The sequence below is a fragment of the Pundamilia nyererei genome, unplaced genomic scaffold, assembly GCF_000239375.1.
Source record: "Pundamilia nyererei isolate P.nyererei 1_Seehausen unplaced genomic scaffold, PunNye1.0 scaffold00002, whole genome shotgun sequence".
NCBI lineage: Eukaryota > Metazoa > Chordata > Actinopteri > Cichliformes > Cichlidae > Pundamilia > Pundamilia nyererei.
In genome coordinates, this window is record NW_005187403.1 from 2,097,268 (window position 1) to 2,113,362 (window position 16,095).

General features: G+C 40.6%; 2 protein-coding genes across 2 annotated transcripts in view; both read left to right on the forward strand.

Moving 5' to 3' along the window:
• Nucleotides 1–2,167, forward strand: part of bhmt (betaine-homocysteine methyltransferase) — a 4,340-nt gene extending 2,173 nt beyond the window's left edge. The window contains exons 5-7 of the mRNA XM_013909057.1: nucleotides 1,053–1,235; nucleotides 1,352–1,580; nucleotides 1,667–2,167. Of these exons, the coding sequence (XP_013764511.1) occupies nucleotides 1,053–1,235; nucleotides 1,352–1,580; nucleotides 1,667–1,847 (593 nt within the window). The 3' untranslated portion in view covers nucleotides 1,848–2,167. The remainder of the gene's footprint in view (nucleotides 1–1,052; nucleotides 1,236–1,351; nucleotides 1,581–1,666) is intronic.
• A 2,636-nt stretch (nucleotides 2,168–4,803) lies between these two features.
• Nucleotides 4,804–16,095, forward strand: part of jmy (junction mediating and regulatory protein, p53 cofactor) — a 28,028-nt gene continuing 16,736 nt past the window's right edge. Inside the window, exon 1 of the mRNA XM_005720117.1 lies at nucleotides 4,804–6,177. Coding sequence (XP_005720174.1) covers nucleotides 5,308–6,177 — 870 coding nt within the window. The 5' untranslated portion in view covers nucleotides 4,804–5,307. The remainder of the gene's footprint in view (nucleotides 6,178–16,095) is intronic.

Here is a 16,095-nt window from a genome sequence, read left to right on the forward strand (position 1 = left end):
TGGTACGGTGAACCATGTGGAAAACATACAGTGTATTCAGTATCTTAATGGGGCTTCAATGTCGTATTCAGAGCTAAGTGCACCTCTCTTCACAGCTGCTTTTTTGTCACACTATGGTAAATTCAGGTCAAGCAGTTTAAAATGAACTGGTCTTGTTCTGTGTAGCTGGACCAGTCAGGGTGTAGTGCATGCTGTACACTGGAGGGACACAGTGGGTCTGTAATTAATATTATCCATTGCACTTGTTTACCCTCCTGGGAAACTGTTCACCCCGTTTTAGTGCTACATTACGCTCAAGCTTGTTTTTGGACCTGCTATCTTCAGCTGACATGTGGGATTCAGTATAATTTTCCCATTGGCACATGTGGAAGCTTTGCGCCAATCTTTGTTTCCTACATCAGATGCTGGCAATCTTTTGCTCACATTTAGCTGATCTACACATTTCCAGAAGACTAATTTTAGTTGGTTTGGGAAGTGCTCGGGTCCTATGTCATATGGCATATAGTCTAGCAATGCAATCAGGCCTACCATGGGTATGTCATACAAGTGCGCATATTATTATGCAACAGCACTGCAAAACTAAATGTGGGTGTTTGGACATCTCGTTTTGTTATGTGGGGGGAAAAAAAAAAATCAAGACTTGCAAGGTCTGCAAAGTGTCTACGTTTCAAAATATCTTGACTTCTGGTGTTTTTGTGGTCCAAAACTTCATTTGTCACAATGTCCAAATACACCAAGAAAGCATTTTTAGCATGTTAGTGGTATGGACCTGACATCTTAAACTCGATGCATGCAGTTTGTATTCATTTGAAGTCTTAGTCTGTGTTAATGTTCAGTCATTAGATTTCCTGTTAAAGCCACTGTGTAGATCAGATTTTTGCTGCCATCCAGTGGTGGTATGAACAGATGCTGAGGTAATCAGCCATGTGCACTGACACATCCAGCATTGAGCTGAAACCAACATGGATTGCTACCATTTCTTACAAGAATTTTCCACAATCTCAACAATTTATTGCCTCAGTTCTGATCTGTTCTGCACATCTTCTCTGTAGGTGCTGATATTGTTGGCATTAACTGCCACTTTGACCCAGAGACTTGTGTGAAGACTGTGAAACTGATGAAGGAGGGTGTGGAGAAGGCTGGGCTGAAGGCTCACTACATGTCCCAGCCACTGGCCTTTCATACTCCGGACTGCGGCTGCCAGGGATTCATCGACCTGCCGGAATTCCCGTTTGGTCATTACCCTACTTTAAAAAAAAATAAATAAATAAATTTTAAATTAAAAATTCTCAATCCACATAAAAACATTTCTTTTTAAGAAATCCTCAAAAATAAACTCCTCTTCCAACAGGTCTGGAGCCAAGGATCCTGACCAGAATGGACATGCATAAATATGCCCGGGAAGCATATAATGCTGGGATTCGCTACATTGGAGGCTGCTGCGGATTTGAACCGTATCACATCCGTGCCTTGGCTGAGGAGCTGGAAGCGGAGCGAGGTTGTCTTCCTGCTGGATCTGAGAAGCATGGCAGCTGGGGTAGTGGCCTGTCATTGCACACCAAGCCTTGGGTTAGAGCTAGGTAGATGTTATTTCAGTTTTCTCAAAGCACCTCAAGATTATTGCCACTGTTTTGTTTTCAGGACAGCTTGCCATTTCTCTTTTTAGGGCCCGCCGTGACTACTGGGAGAAGCTGAAGCCCGCCTCTGGCCGCCCCTTCTGCCCCTCCATGTCCACACCTGATAGCTGGGGAGTCACCAAAGGCCACGCTGACCTGATGCAGCAAAAGGAGGCTACCTCCAAGGAGCAGCTGGAGGCTCTGTTTGACAAGGCCAGCCAAGGCCACTGAGCTCCTGTCTGAGGCCTTTGACAAGGAGAAGCAAAGGGGTGGCGTGAGAAGGCATACTCACACATTCCCCAAAGTTTATGTACCAAAAAAGATCGAAATGCTGAAGTTCTTTCTTTTTTAGGACCATTTTTACTATGTGAAAGACTGGCATCATATGCTTAACCTTTGAAACTGGCTTTCCAGACTGAGCCTTCACAGTGTTATTATGACCATCACAACTGTTTAAAGAAAAAAAGTGAAATTACTGTATTACAAATGTACAGTTGTTTGTGAAAGCACCCAAGTAATGTCACAATGATGTGGGCAGCAATAAACGACAAACGGCAACAAAGAAATCAGCACTGGTGGTTTTGTTCCTTGGAAGGGTCATTTAGACTACGTCCACACTAGCCCGGATAGGGGAAAACGCCATCTCAGGGTGGATGGGAGGCCAAAACGGAGAGAAAACAATGAGTTTTCAAACGAAAATGCATTAATATGGACATAGCCTTACCTATAAAAGTCAAACTTCAGGAAATGGTGTGTTGCTTATCACCTAAAAAAGGTTTTGTTTTTGTCGCACAGATGCTCAACTGGATTGAGGTCTGAAGAGTTTGGAGGCCAAGTCAATCCTTAAATTAATTGTTGTTCATCCATTCCTAAACTTTTGGGGGGGGGGGGGGGTTTGTATGTGTTTTTGTTTGTTTTTGTGCCCTTTGTGGCAGGACCTATATCCTGCTGAAAGATTCCACAGCCATCAGGGAGTACAATTTCCATAAAAAGGGTGTACATGGTCTGCAAGTAACATCCACGTGGATGGCAGGACCCAAGGTTTCCCAGCAGAACATTACCCAAAGCATCACACTGCCACTGCTGGTTTGCCTTCTTCCCATAGTGCAAATTTAATGTCTGAAGTTGCTATGTTGCAATTAAAGTGCTTTTTCACCCTTTTTGACGTGCACATAAATATTTGGAATCAGACTTTGAAGTAAAATTAAGAAGTTTTATCAGTTTGGTTTAACAGTTAATAACTTCAGTACAAACCAGCAAAACAAGGACAAAGTGCAAAGTTGGTGCAGGGCTATTTATTTGTTATATCTCAATCATCTTACTTTTCCAAGAGGATAAATGATGCAACCGGTCTCAAAGTGGAATATTACAAGTTTTTCTTTTTGTTTACACCTTAACTATGGAAATTAATGAGCAGTAAATAAAGTGAGGTCAAAACAGGGAATGTGGCAGTGTACGAGAGGTGCTATTTTATTGGAAAGAGAACATGCCTTAGTGGGTGAGACCAAATGTGAAACATCGAGTCAATTTAACAGATTATTACTCAGACATCAATGTGCCTATTTCCATATAAGGGAACAATCTACGAAGCTCTGTAGAGCTTATCTGTTTTTAAACCATGGAAATCCAAAGGGAGTTCTGGTTTCCTGTGTTTATTAGGCTGAAGTATTCTTTCCGCACACTGACTCAACTGATCCAAATTTTAATGGCAATAATGCATGACCTTCACCTGGTGAACTACATTGAAATGTCTTTTCAATGTGTTTTCACAAGATTTACCAGAAGAGGCAGAGAATTAAAAAGCAGGAAATGCATTTATTTTCAGATTACTTTCCCCCCTCAAATATAATAAAAATAATAATAATAAAACAACAAAACATATAAAAAATACAATCAATGCCAATATTTCTGCCGTTGATTGTATTTTACATTCATATTCACGTTTGAGATTTGCCTCATCGTACTTTGAATCCTCGCACATCTTCCATCTCAAGCTTACTGTCAACAAAGGCTGGCATATTTCAACAAATACTCTGCAGTGACTAACAGAACTGAAGTTTGCACTCAGAGGAAATCAAAAGTTGAAAAGATTCTAAATATAAGTCTAGCACCAGCAAGATCTTGGAAAAGGCCCTTAGTAAACTAACCCACTTGGTTCTACATACAGTTTTGTGTGTTTTTTCTAGTAGCTTTAAAAGCACCATAAAGGTAATCTTTGCCCCACTCTACATTTTTTTTCTAGTCGCTAGATTGATTTTAAAGTTGCATGCGAAAATTAACTTTCTTAGAGAATAAATGGTGCATAAACCTGTTTTGACCCAGTTCGCTTACCGTACGCAGTCTGGCACTAAACACGTTCTGTACGTATTTGCGTCATGGATTTGCCCACGTGCAGATGTTTATGCTCCTCGTGCACGTATGCAAGTGAGGAAAAGAGACAGAGGAATAGAGATTAAAAAAAAACAAAAGAGTACAACTCGTAATGAACACTTTTTAAAAATTAAACACGTAAAGTTACTGAATTAAAAAGTAGTTTGCGTGGAACAGTTTTCTGTCTCTGTGTGCCGTTTGGTTTATTAAGCTGTTAAAAGAAACGGACTGTTATGTTGCCTTCAAGGGTTCATGTGGAAAAAGTGTACGCGTAATAAAAACGTTAAACACTTTAATGTAATGAACAAAACATTTTAAGGATGTAGTATGTACAACTGGACTGTGTTTAAAAATATCCAAAAAATAAAAAGAATTGTGAAAAGAATAAAAGTTTGTGATAGAAAGACATGTCACGCTTAATGCAGCTGATAAAATATTAGACTTTGCATTGCTTTTTAATGATAAATTGATATATTTCACGTCCGCATGGTATAAAGAGAGACTAGCGGATATAGTTAACCAGCATTAGCATATTGTACATTTTATGCATCATTAAACGTCTTTTAAAATGCATATTATTGGGAGATAAAGAGATATTTTTGTAGTTTTGTAGAGATAAAGAAATATTAGTCAACTAACTAACAATTTGCTCAAAGATCGTTTTGCATGTCAGTACGGTATCGACATTTTCTAGGAGCATCATATTTACCATTTTCATCGTGGAGATGGAATGCAACACCGGAGGGAGGGGGGGGGGGGTCACCAGTTAAATCCCTCCCCGGACAAACACGCACGCACCTTCTGCTTGTAAACAGAAGCTCACACGTGACATCGAGAGCCGACGTGCGTCGCGCGACGGCATTGTCTGAGAGCGGACAAAGAGCTGCACATTCAAGACAGCGCGAGCATCGGGCAGGTGAGCGCCCAGGTGTCATGGCAACGGACATTAGCTGCCGCAATATGAAGCCGACTTCTCTCCTTCGATTAGACCGCGGTGTCCGAGTGCGTTTGGCTGCTTGAACTTCTTCATGTCGGAATCCCAAATCCGACCATTTGGAGGAGGGACAACGACGTTGGCTGCGCTTTCGGCCGCTTACACGCAACAGACAGCGGGTTAACAAAGCAAGAAAGCCTTTGTGTCATCTCTTAATCTAGCTCGTCGGTTTGTTCGCTGTAGCTCTGCCAAATCTTACTTTGTGTTTTTTTCAAACGTGGGGTCTGCTGTCGGTGGCTACGAGTAGCATTTAGCCTCGACATCAGGGAAGATTTTTTTCCTCTGGCTAACGCATATCTAAGTGTCTTTTTTTACTGGCTGGATGAGATGTCATTCATCATGGAGGATAACTTAGAGTCCGGATGGGTGTCCGTCCGGCCCAAAGTCTTCGACGAAAAAGAGAGACATAAATTTGTTTTCATTGTGGCCTGGAACGACGTCGAGGGAAAGTTCGCCATAACCTGCCACAACAGAACCGTGCAGAGACGGAGCACTTTACTGGACGTCGACTGTGGCCCAATCGCTGGGCTTCCTCCCACCGGTGCCTGCGTGGCTGAAAAACACACAAAAAGTCCCGTCACGGCGAAGAAAGATGGAGTCTGCCAAGTGGGTAAAGTTAGACCGCACTCTGTCCCCAAAGGGAAACCCACAACAAATGCTAACCCAGACAGGAAGACTTTAAAAGCCGGTAGTTCAAAGTCATATGAGTGCGTAAGTCACACTTTAGGGACATGGGACGTTGTGACACCCAAGATAACGGATATGGAGATCCTGGAGCCAGTGGATGTCACGCTGTCTCCGGATGATGCAGACCCAGGTGACATCGAGGCCAGTAACCGCGAAGACTTCAGCTGGGCTGGACTGTTCTCCTTCCAGGAACTGAGAGCAGCCCACCTCCAACTATGCGCCGTCAACTCGGACCTAGAGCCTTGTTTGCCCTCTTTCCCGGAGGAGCAGTCTGGCGTGTGGACTGTCCTTTTCGGCCCGCCCGGGATGTCACAGCGGGAGACGGACGCCCTGTGCTATCAGTTGCAGGTGTACCTGGGTCATGCCCTGGACACCTGCGGCTGGAAGATCCTCTCACAGGTGCTTTTCTCAGAGAGCGACGACACCGAGGAGTACTACGAGAGTCTGAGTGAGCTGAGGCAGAAAGGCTATGAAGATGCTCTGGAGAGGGCCAAAAGACGCATGCAAGAGGTGAAGTAACTTATTCAGTTGTCATGAAGTCTGACTTGCTTTTAAATAAAAGCAGGGAATCAAGCTTTTTAGTACTTGATGATGTGAGATCTGATAAGTACACTCTTAATGGCAGCCTGACATTACATGGAAAGGTAGTTTTGGTTGTTTTGTTTTTTTTGATAAACGGGGCAATTTTGGTATAATTTTAAGTCCATTTATAATTTTAAGGCTGCTGGTTCTCTTCCCTCCTCTTCCTTTGTCCCCCTCCCCTCCTGTGATCTACCATCTGTTGCTGCACATTCACAAGCCAGTAATATGATCTGGTCTGGCCAGACATTACACTCCAGTTGGCTGAACCATTGGAAGGGAGTTACATAGAAAAACAGGAGAACAAAAAGAGGTGGAGTTACAGGAATGATGTGTCACCACAGCTGTCGAGATTGCTTCAGTGTAATCCTACACAGATGAAGGTGTATATTTAGCCCAGCTATGTTGCTATATTTCATGTCTGTAGCCTGATGTGAGTGGCAAAGCAAGGTGAAGTGCCAGATACTCTAAAGGTGTAAGTTATGATCATAATTGTAGCCTCAGGAAAAAAATGTTAACCTCCAGAGTGTTTTAACTGACTGATGCACCAAACCAGTAAACAGCTGGTTATCAAGGAGCAAGGAATACTTAATTACTTTAGTGATTCATATGTGACAGGGCACATCTTCAGAGGAAACAGGAATGAGTTTTGTTTGAACTTGTTTTTATAAAAAGAGCAGCAGTCATTACATACAGCTCTCATCAGGTGTTTAAAATCTAGTCGTGAAAACAGTTGTTAGATTAATTGATAATGGAACTAAGTGAAAGATGGGGCAGCTCTTAGTAGCAGCAAAGATGACTCTTCCTTTGATGTGTAATTAGTGTTATTTGTTATTTTATCCAACACACTCATGTGGAAGAACTCAGTTACTAATACATAACAATAAAATATAATCTAGCTCAAATCATAAGCTGCAGCCTCACGTTGGAACACTATAGTGTCAACAACAGATGTAATATTTACTCTGTTTTATTGGATTGTACTTGTTCCCAAGTTTCCAGGTTCAGTCATGATGAACTTTGACTTTAAGTATGCTGACCTGGTTCCAACACTTTCAGGGCTGTAGTTGGTTTAATTGCATGATGATATTGGGAGAAAAGGAGGGCATGTCATTTTACCTCAAGTAAAATTTACAGTTTTTTACCATAAAGATATGGTAATCTTATAGTAATGTGCTTCCGTACTCCACTAATTATGTTGCTCTATCCAAGCAACAGAAACAGAGAAAATTTTACTTTTTAATCCTTGCCAAGAATGATAATTTTCATCACATAAAACAATATTTTTAGGTTTTTTACCTGTATAGTAAATAAATGACTTGACTGCATTACGTAGAGCCCTTTAAAATGCCAGTTTATGTCATTTTTTCTGATTTGGCATAAAAGTTTTTCATTTGTACCAATAAATATAGCAAAACAATAAAGAGTAATGGAAAAAGGGATTAGTTGCTTGTTTCATGTGTGTAGTCCTGTATGCCCAAGTTGCCAATGTCTATGTAGCGATTGGTAGTCTGAGAAAACAGTCAAGAAGGAATCCAGCAATCAACATGCTTGTCATTTGAATAAATGCAAATATATGTATCACATATATTATTGTTGTGATATATATGAAAAAGCAACATCTTTTGTAATCGTTCTCTCTGTGACGTTTAAATCTGTACAACCATTGTAAATTTTTTGACAGTTAAACTACTCCTCTGGGTGGTTTGAAATTCAGGCCTAAATGTGTACAATAATCAAGTTTCTCTTCTTTGCTGGGCGACCTCTTGACCTTTGTATGTTGAAGGTTAACATGGCTTCTGCATGTTTTGTGGACGCCCACAGTTTGCCTCAGGCACAGCTGTGTTGTTAGTCTGCTGTACAGTTACTGAACGGAGCAGTTTACTTCATTCACACTTATGTATAGGGGTATTTTATATTTTGTGTCACTCACATCTTTTTAGTTGTACATAAACTGATACGTTCACAACAATTGCTGTTTTGCCTGCTGGTATTGTCTTGTTGGAGCTAAAAATGGGAACACATAGAGCTGAAGCTGTACTTTTCTGACAATTTTTTGTCAGAGCAACTCCTCAAAAATAAGTAAAATAATAGTTACAATATGCAAATTATTGATATTAAAAATGCATCTTAAACGTTGTGTTTAACCAGTTGACATTACCTCTGTTGATTACAGGTGGCATTACTATTTTCATCTATCACTACATGAAACTTTTGTGCTGAGAAAGCCAGAACCAATCAAGTTGCCTGAAAGATTTAGGCCTGAGGTCTGTTGATTGACGACTCCTGAACAGCATTCAGTTTCAAATGAACTTTAAAATCCAGTCTCTGCTCAGTCAGGGCGTTCTCTTCCTGCCTCACATCTCAATTAAAAGGCAGAAGGGAAACTGCTTCAGCAAGACTGAGCAGATGTAGCAGCAGCAAGAGTAAGTCCTGATGACAGAGCTGGTATACTGCAGCTATACTCTAGTGCATATTACCAGGAATGTCCCTGTAATTATTATGTACTCATTTCACATTGGAAGGCCTTCTGTTTAACAGCAAGGCTTAACATAGGTTTTATGTTTATTCATTTGCAAACTGCTTTAAAACATGCATATTTATCCATAGCAGACAAGCAAACATACACACAATATACTCTTATTGTCAGGCTGATATAGAATAACAAGAGTAAGAGCAGAACACTAATAAGGCATAAGCAAATGATATGTAAACTAGTCAGAGTAATAATAAGAGGCACTTAAAAGAGAGCAATGCCCGAAATCCTGGATGGTGCCTTCAGCCGTGTGTTTGATGTCTGGGTACACAATAAAATGGACCAAGCAGGGGTTACAGTAATTTTGTCTTACAATGTGAAATAATAATTGTTAGCTTTTAAATTACTCAAAAAACAAAAAACTATGATCGCAGCAGTTGAGTACAGTTTAAATTAAAGTTAATAGGATTGTTCTTAAATGATGAGCTTTTGGATGTGGTGCGTGGGGATTCTAAATGCTCAACATCACACTAGGCAATATCAGACTGATGTTCAAACAAATAGTCCAGTTCATTTGTGCAGTTTTCAGCATAATTTATTTTCCCCACAGGAGCAGTAGTTCATGCTTTTATTGTGGCGTGCGTGTGTTAGACAAAGCACTTAGAGGCATAGATAATAGCGTTATATCAATGTGTGTGATAGGGTGAGTGAGACTTGTAGTAGAAAGTGCTTTGAGTGGTCAACTTGAGTAGTAGTTATATGAATACTAGTCCATTTATTTCCCCCACAAAAAAGTCCCATTTAATTACATTATAAATGTGTAATTACGTTATACTGGTAGCATAATCTACAAGAATGTAGCATAATTTATTAGTAGATTTATATTTCATATTATAAAACTTTATCTGCAAAAAACATGGTAACAGTAACTTAAAAGTAAATGCAGTAGGGTAAATGTTGTTCCCCTTTTTTATGGGGTGAACATGGCTTTCTATTGGTGGTGTGTTGGCAGGCTGTAGGAAGCTACGAACAGCCCGTCTACCTGCAGAGAGTGGCTGTTGCCAGATGGAAGCAGTCCCCAAAATATGTGGTACAATCAGTCTGTGGGCTGCTTCAGCTTTTGATGTTTTTGACCCTTCAGTCAGCTGTGGAGACGAGTAAAGTTATAACACACAAAGAGCTGAAGTGAAATAGATATCTCTCAGTAAGGACACCTGAGCTACATGCTGTTGGGTTTTTGGAGGACTGCACAGGAGCATGATTGTGTAGGTTGACAACACCTCTTGGTAGGCTCACTATAGACAATTAAGGACACATGTGCCATACCATAAAATAAGCTTTAGACTTACCCCTGCATGCTACAGGCATGTCTACTAGAAAGCAACGGGGTTGCAGCTGTTAGTTCAAGTAATCTTAAGATCTGTCAGTTTACCTGCTTTTTCTTTTTTTCTGTCAGTCACCAAACAGGCCAGCAGCAGGCCAAAAAGCTTGCACAGTATACTGTTTTACTGGTCCCAGTTTAAAAAAGAAAAAAAAAAGAAAAAGAAAAGCTTAACACACCTATACACCCCACACCTGACAACATTCAGTTCATCATCAATATAATGTCACTTGTGGTAAAAATAAGCATTACAATACTAGGATTGTAATGTATTGCAATCCTAATTCTAGGATTGTAATGTGATGATGAATGATGAAAAATCAGTTATTAAAACAGCAGCCCATGTATTTTTCTGTTCATTAACTTATTGATTAATTGGTAATTGCCCAAAAACTAATTAAGACAAGTAATACAGTTGGCTTTGGAGGGCAAGAGCAGCAGCTCTTTGCCTTATACTGTTCCCAACAAATATATCAGACCATTAAAATGACATCACTGCAGGAAGTGAAATTGTTGCATTATAAAAATGGGAATTGTAAAAGAAAAATGTGCAAGTCCAGCTTTAGCGATTTATTCTAAAATTCTCCAGTCTGAATTAGAGTCAGCTCATTTAGCTCAGGGGCTTTCCTGGCTAGCAGTGGCTGCAGGGGGTGTACGGCTGGGCACTGGTTTCCAGGGCTACGCAGAGCTAAAGTAAACAGTAGGAGCAGTGTTGGAGCTGAATCGTGTAGTGTCTACCCCAGTACCCACTGTGGAGGGCTGTGGAAACTCAGCCCACAGTTAATATAGGAGTCTCTATTCATATCTATCTGTTTCTGCAGAGCGAGATCACTTTATTCACTACTTTGGATGACGATTGGTGTGGTGGTACATTTCAATATTATCTGAGGCAGACGTGAAGGAGAAGTATGATGCTGTGTGAACTGAAGCTGCTGGCTTCTGAGAGCTGGGAGGTGAATTGTATTTCCTGTGAACAATAGTTGTTTTAATGGTTATTTTCTCTGGAACAATGAAGTGTCTGTGGACGCTTGGACATATGGTATGAATCAGCAACAGTAGAGGCCAATTTATCTTGTACTGCACTTAAACAATGTATTTTATGGCATCATTCCTGACCACGCAGACAAGTGTGCCTGCACTTACACATGATTACTAGGATTTTTTTATTTGCGCTTTGAAAGGGCTTTTGTTTGGACCTGACTGTAATCATGAATCAGAATTAGACCCACATTTGGTGCAGCAAGTGACTCCAGTGTCGCAACATTAGCCCTTTTCTACAGATAACAGAATTAACTTGGCAATAGTTTCTAGTAAAAAAAAAAAAAAAAAAAAAATCAAAGGTTAACGTTGTCATGGAATAAGCCACAGTATAGACCTTTTTCACATCACATATTCCGGACAGAAGGGAAACAAGGGTGGAGTTACTAATGTTAATAATGACCCAGTTCCACCGAGTGTCCCAGTATGCCCTGACGGTGAACCAGCATGCATAGTAATAGGATCCCCCGCCATGTGTTTTGAAGTCTGAATGTCAGCTGTGCAAAAGCTTCTTAGGATGTGTTTAAATTTTAAGTCAACAAATTAAAACCAACAATTTTTTTTTTGTTTGTTTTGTTTTTTGTTTTTTTTGTTTCTTTTTGTTTTCTTCTAACTTGCAGTGTAATTGTGCAGCTCCAGAATCAATAAACCTTAACTGAGAACACTATTTTAGTGACTACAGTGATGAAGTAGTGTAATTTATGACTGACATTACATGTTATAGAGGGATTTCTTTTTTCTTTTCAATGGCTCTCTTAGTTGTAATCATACCTATACCATTTTTTTGTTTCAAAGGGAAACACAAACCTCTTGGGGGTTGTGTCAGAAAAGGCATTTGGTATAAACATCTGCCAAATCAAACATGGGAGCTACCTACTATTGGCTGCTCCTTTATTCACCAGGGGTTGCCAAAGTAGCTTTTATACCTGTATTGTTTTTATCTGTGGCAGATAGTTCTTGTCCAGTATCATAGATGGTAAAGAATTTGTCACATTGTGACCCCTGCAGTCCAGTTATCGTATCAAAGATTAGATGTTTTCCCTGAATTTTCTCAGGGATGCCACTCACTGGTTTTCCTTTTCCGCATCTTCCACAGTTCTATGCATAGCTAGTTTTTGCATCACATCACAAAATGTCATATTACCTGACTTACTGGGCATGTATTGCCAGAAGGTGCATTTGTCATGGGAAGGGGCAAAATGTTCATCTACTGTCACCTCAGGGTTGAACATCAGTCAGTGGAAAGACCTGCATCCGTTCCTAATGGGAACAAGCTTGTCAGATGTTGCTCTAGTATCGGTGTTGTAAAGTCTGAGGACTCTTGATATTATTCCGAAGGTCTGAAGTGACATTGTAGTCTGGAAAATAGTTCTGCCTGTTGATGTGTCCCTAAGACTATCAGTGTTCTCATTGCTGGATCTGTACACACCAGCAAGAAGAACACCATTATAGGCATCCAGGTATTCTCATCAATGCCATTCCAAATGTTGCCATGGACTTTTTTTTCCTTCAAAAAATGACAATGGCATAAACGGATCAAAACGTGTCTTGATGTCACTTATTCTTGTCACAGCAAACCAGGTAATCCCAGGCGTCACTTTGATGACATGTGTAGCAATTACCCTACCATGTAAGCCAGGAGTTATTGGACTAAAAAAGATATGTCAACAACTGCTTTTGTCAACAACAACTGCTTTTCGCGGATGATGTGGTTCTGTTGGCTTCTTCGGGTGAAGGCCTCCAGCTCGCACTGGAACGGTTCACAGCCGAGTGTGAAGCAGCGGGAATGAGGATCAGCACCTCCAAATCTGAGGCCATGGTTCTCAGCCGGAAAAGGGTGGAGTGCCCACTCCAGGTCAGGACAAGTTCCTGCCCCAAGTGGAGGAGTTCAAGTATCTCGGGGTCTTGTTCGCGAGTGATGGGAGAAGGGAGCCGGAGATCGACAGACGGATTGGTGCGGCGGCTGCAGTGATGCGGACGCTACACCGGTCCATCGTGGTGAAGAGGGAGCTGAGTGTAAAAGCAAAGCTCTCAATTTACCGGTCGATCTACGTCCCTACCCTCACCTATGGCCACGAGCTGTGGGTAGTGACCGAAAGAACGAAATCGCGGATACAAGCGGCAGAAATGAGCTTCCTCCGAAGGGTGGCTGGCCTCTCCCTTAGAGATACGGTTAGAAGTTTGGCCATCCGGGAGGGGCTCAGAGTAGAGCCGCTGCTGCTCCACATCGAAAGGAGCCAGCTGAGGTGGTTTGGGCATCTGACAAGGATGCCTCCTGGGGTTGGTGTTCCGGGCATGTCCCACCGGGAGGAGGCCCCGGGGCAGACCCAGGACACGCTGGAGAGATTATATCTCTCGGCTGGCCTGGGAACGCCTTGGTGTTCCCCCGGATAAGCTGGAGGAGGTGGCTGGGGAGAGGGAGTTCTGGGCTTCTCTGCTTAGGCTGCTGCCCCTGCGACCCGGCCCCCGATAAAGCGGATGAAGATGGATGGATGGATGGAGATATGTCAACACTTCTGGATTTGTATGTTTCAGCAGAAGTGAGAGCAGCTCTAGCACATGTGACGACATCATCAGATGTATCTTTGTCCTCTGGTTGATAATCTATTGTCCTCAGAAAGATGGTCAATTATATTGCTATGCTTTTTGTGTCCTCTCATCTTTAGCAAAGATACGATCAAGAGTTTGGCTTATTGTAAATCTTCTTATTTTTGTATGCTACAAACTGGAGATGTGTACTCTCTCTCTGATAGTGTGGGAGAGCTCAGAGTGTGTTTATGATTTCAGTTTTAGCACTAAAACCGAAATCATAAAACATTTTAGTTTTATAGTCTTATATTATAACTGTGTCGAAACCAACCCCAACACACAAAGGTCATCATTTTCACCAGAACTTTTTATAATTTAGTTAAATTCAGTTTTTTGTTTTGTTTTGTTTAAATGGAGATTCCTGACAAAGTCTAATGTCTTGTTGAAATAAACAAATTTAATATCCACTTTTATGCATTTAAAACCTAAAAACGGGCCACTGCCGACCCTAATGCAAGAGGAAGGTTAAGTATTTTGGAGCAAAGTTTTACCAGTTTTTTGAAGGTCTTTCAAAGTTTTTCCTTGGACATTGTCTGCTTTGTCACTTCTTTCCAGTCCAGCCCTTGCACTTGACCACTTCAGAGAAGTGTTTTTCTTTTGTGTTGGTTTATTAAGCCACTTTACATTTATCCTTGTCCTTCAGACAAAAAAGCCTATCTACAAATGACAGATAACCTAGCAAAGAGCCAATTTTAAACTGTTGTTACAAGCACACTATCACAAAAACACAGAATTTGTTCCCAGTATAGGTATAGAATATAGAAAACAATGATTCCCAAAGAGCTATTAGCTGGAAACTTGGTGAACGGAATATCAGAAACGGAATATCAGAAATGGTCTCAGTTGTGACTGTCAAGAAGCCCTCCTTAAGGTAAATGAGAAGGAAAGGCTGAGATAAGCGAAATTGCATAAGAACTGAAAATCAGTGGCAGCAGGTTTTTATCAGTATTGTAAAGTGCCATATTTTGATCAAACCATGCAGTACTATCTGGAAAGTGTCTGACTGGCTGCACAGCTCTAAACACAACAAAAGGCAGTCAAGGTCCAAAGAAGAGATTTGGATTTCCTTCAAGAAGCCTAGAGAACTATTTCTTGAAGACATTACCTGAAGGCTTGCATAAGCGAGTTCAGTCTATGTTGAATAAAGATGGTCATGCAATCTTGATTTTCCGATTTGCTTCTGTAGTGTATTTCCATGTATGTTTGCAACAATTTCCCATTCTCCTAGCAAAATATACAGAAATTAGGGTCATTTGAGACTTTGTCACAGGACTGTAGTTGAGTAATAATTCAGTACTCAAACTACTTAGACCAAAATATCTATAAAGAGTCAAAATGACATGCCTAATTATGAAAAGATGCATGTCATTGGCATTAAATTACAATCAATTCAAAGCTTTTAATGATAATGTTCAAATTTTTCTAACATGCACATATTTCTGAGCTCACACAACTTTCCAATGTCCTCAATGCACCAGTTGCAGGACAAGTAGACTGACAAATAGGTGTGTTGGTATATTTTCCAAGTATGTTAGTTATATGAAATCATGGTATCTTTGTGTATTTTATTGAGCAGACTAACATGCAGACACGTACACATTCTGCTTTTCAGAAACGTGCCTGTGTTACTTGTAGTACTAATCGGGACCAGGACACAGTGAATAATTAACTTCTTATCCTTGGTTCCGATCTGTCTCTGTGGGTGAATAAGATAGTGGTTGTGATGGTGAGAAGTCAACACATGGGTGCACACAGAATATCAGAAATCTACTATGTAAACAGATATGTGAATAACCAGGTTTCTCCTGCTCCATTTGATACACATGCTGATTTTATAGGTCACATATCCAGTCATTAAAAAAAGAAAACCCACTGGTGATATTTTTCATACACTGTCCTGGTGCTCTTTTCACCCACTAACATGCACCTGATAAACAGCTTAAGAGCTTTAACAAATACAAATACACCATGCACTCAGGTTTGAGTGATGCTTGCTGAAAATTAGGGACGACTAACAGTGTCATTACTAATATATCTGCCCGATACTTTCTCAGGTATTTTGGGTGATCTGTAATAGAGCTAAAGGCCCCAAAGACTCACTTTACTATCAGGAAACCAGCAAATATTCACCTTAACTGAAACCAGTCAACTTAGAGAATTTTACTTAAAAAAAGAAAGAAAAAAAAAAGATTTAAGTCACTATTTAATCATTAAATCTGTTGCTGATTGACTAACTATTGATTTAACTATACAGGGAGTGCAGAATTATTAGGCAAGTTGTATTTTTGAGGAATAATATTATTATTGAACAACAACCATGTTCTCAATGAACCCAAAAAACTCATTAATATCAAAGCTGAATGTT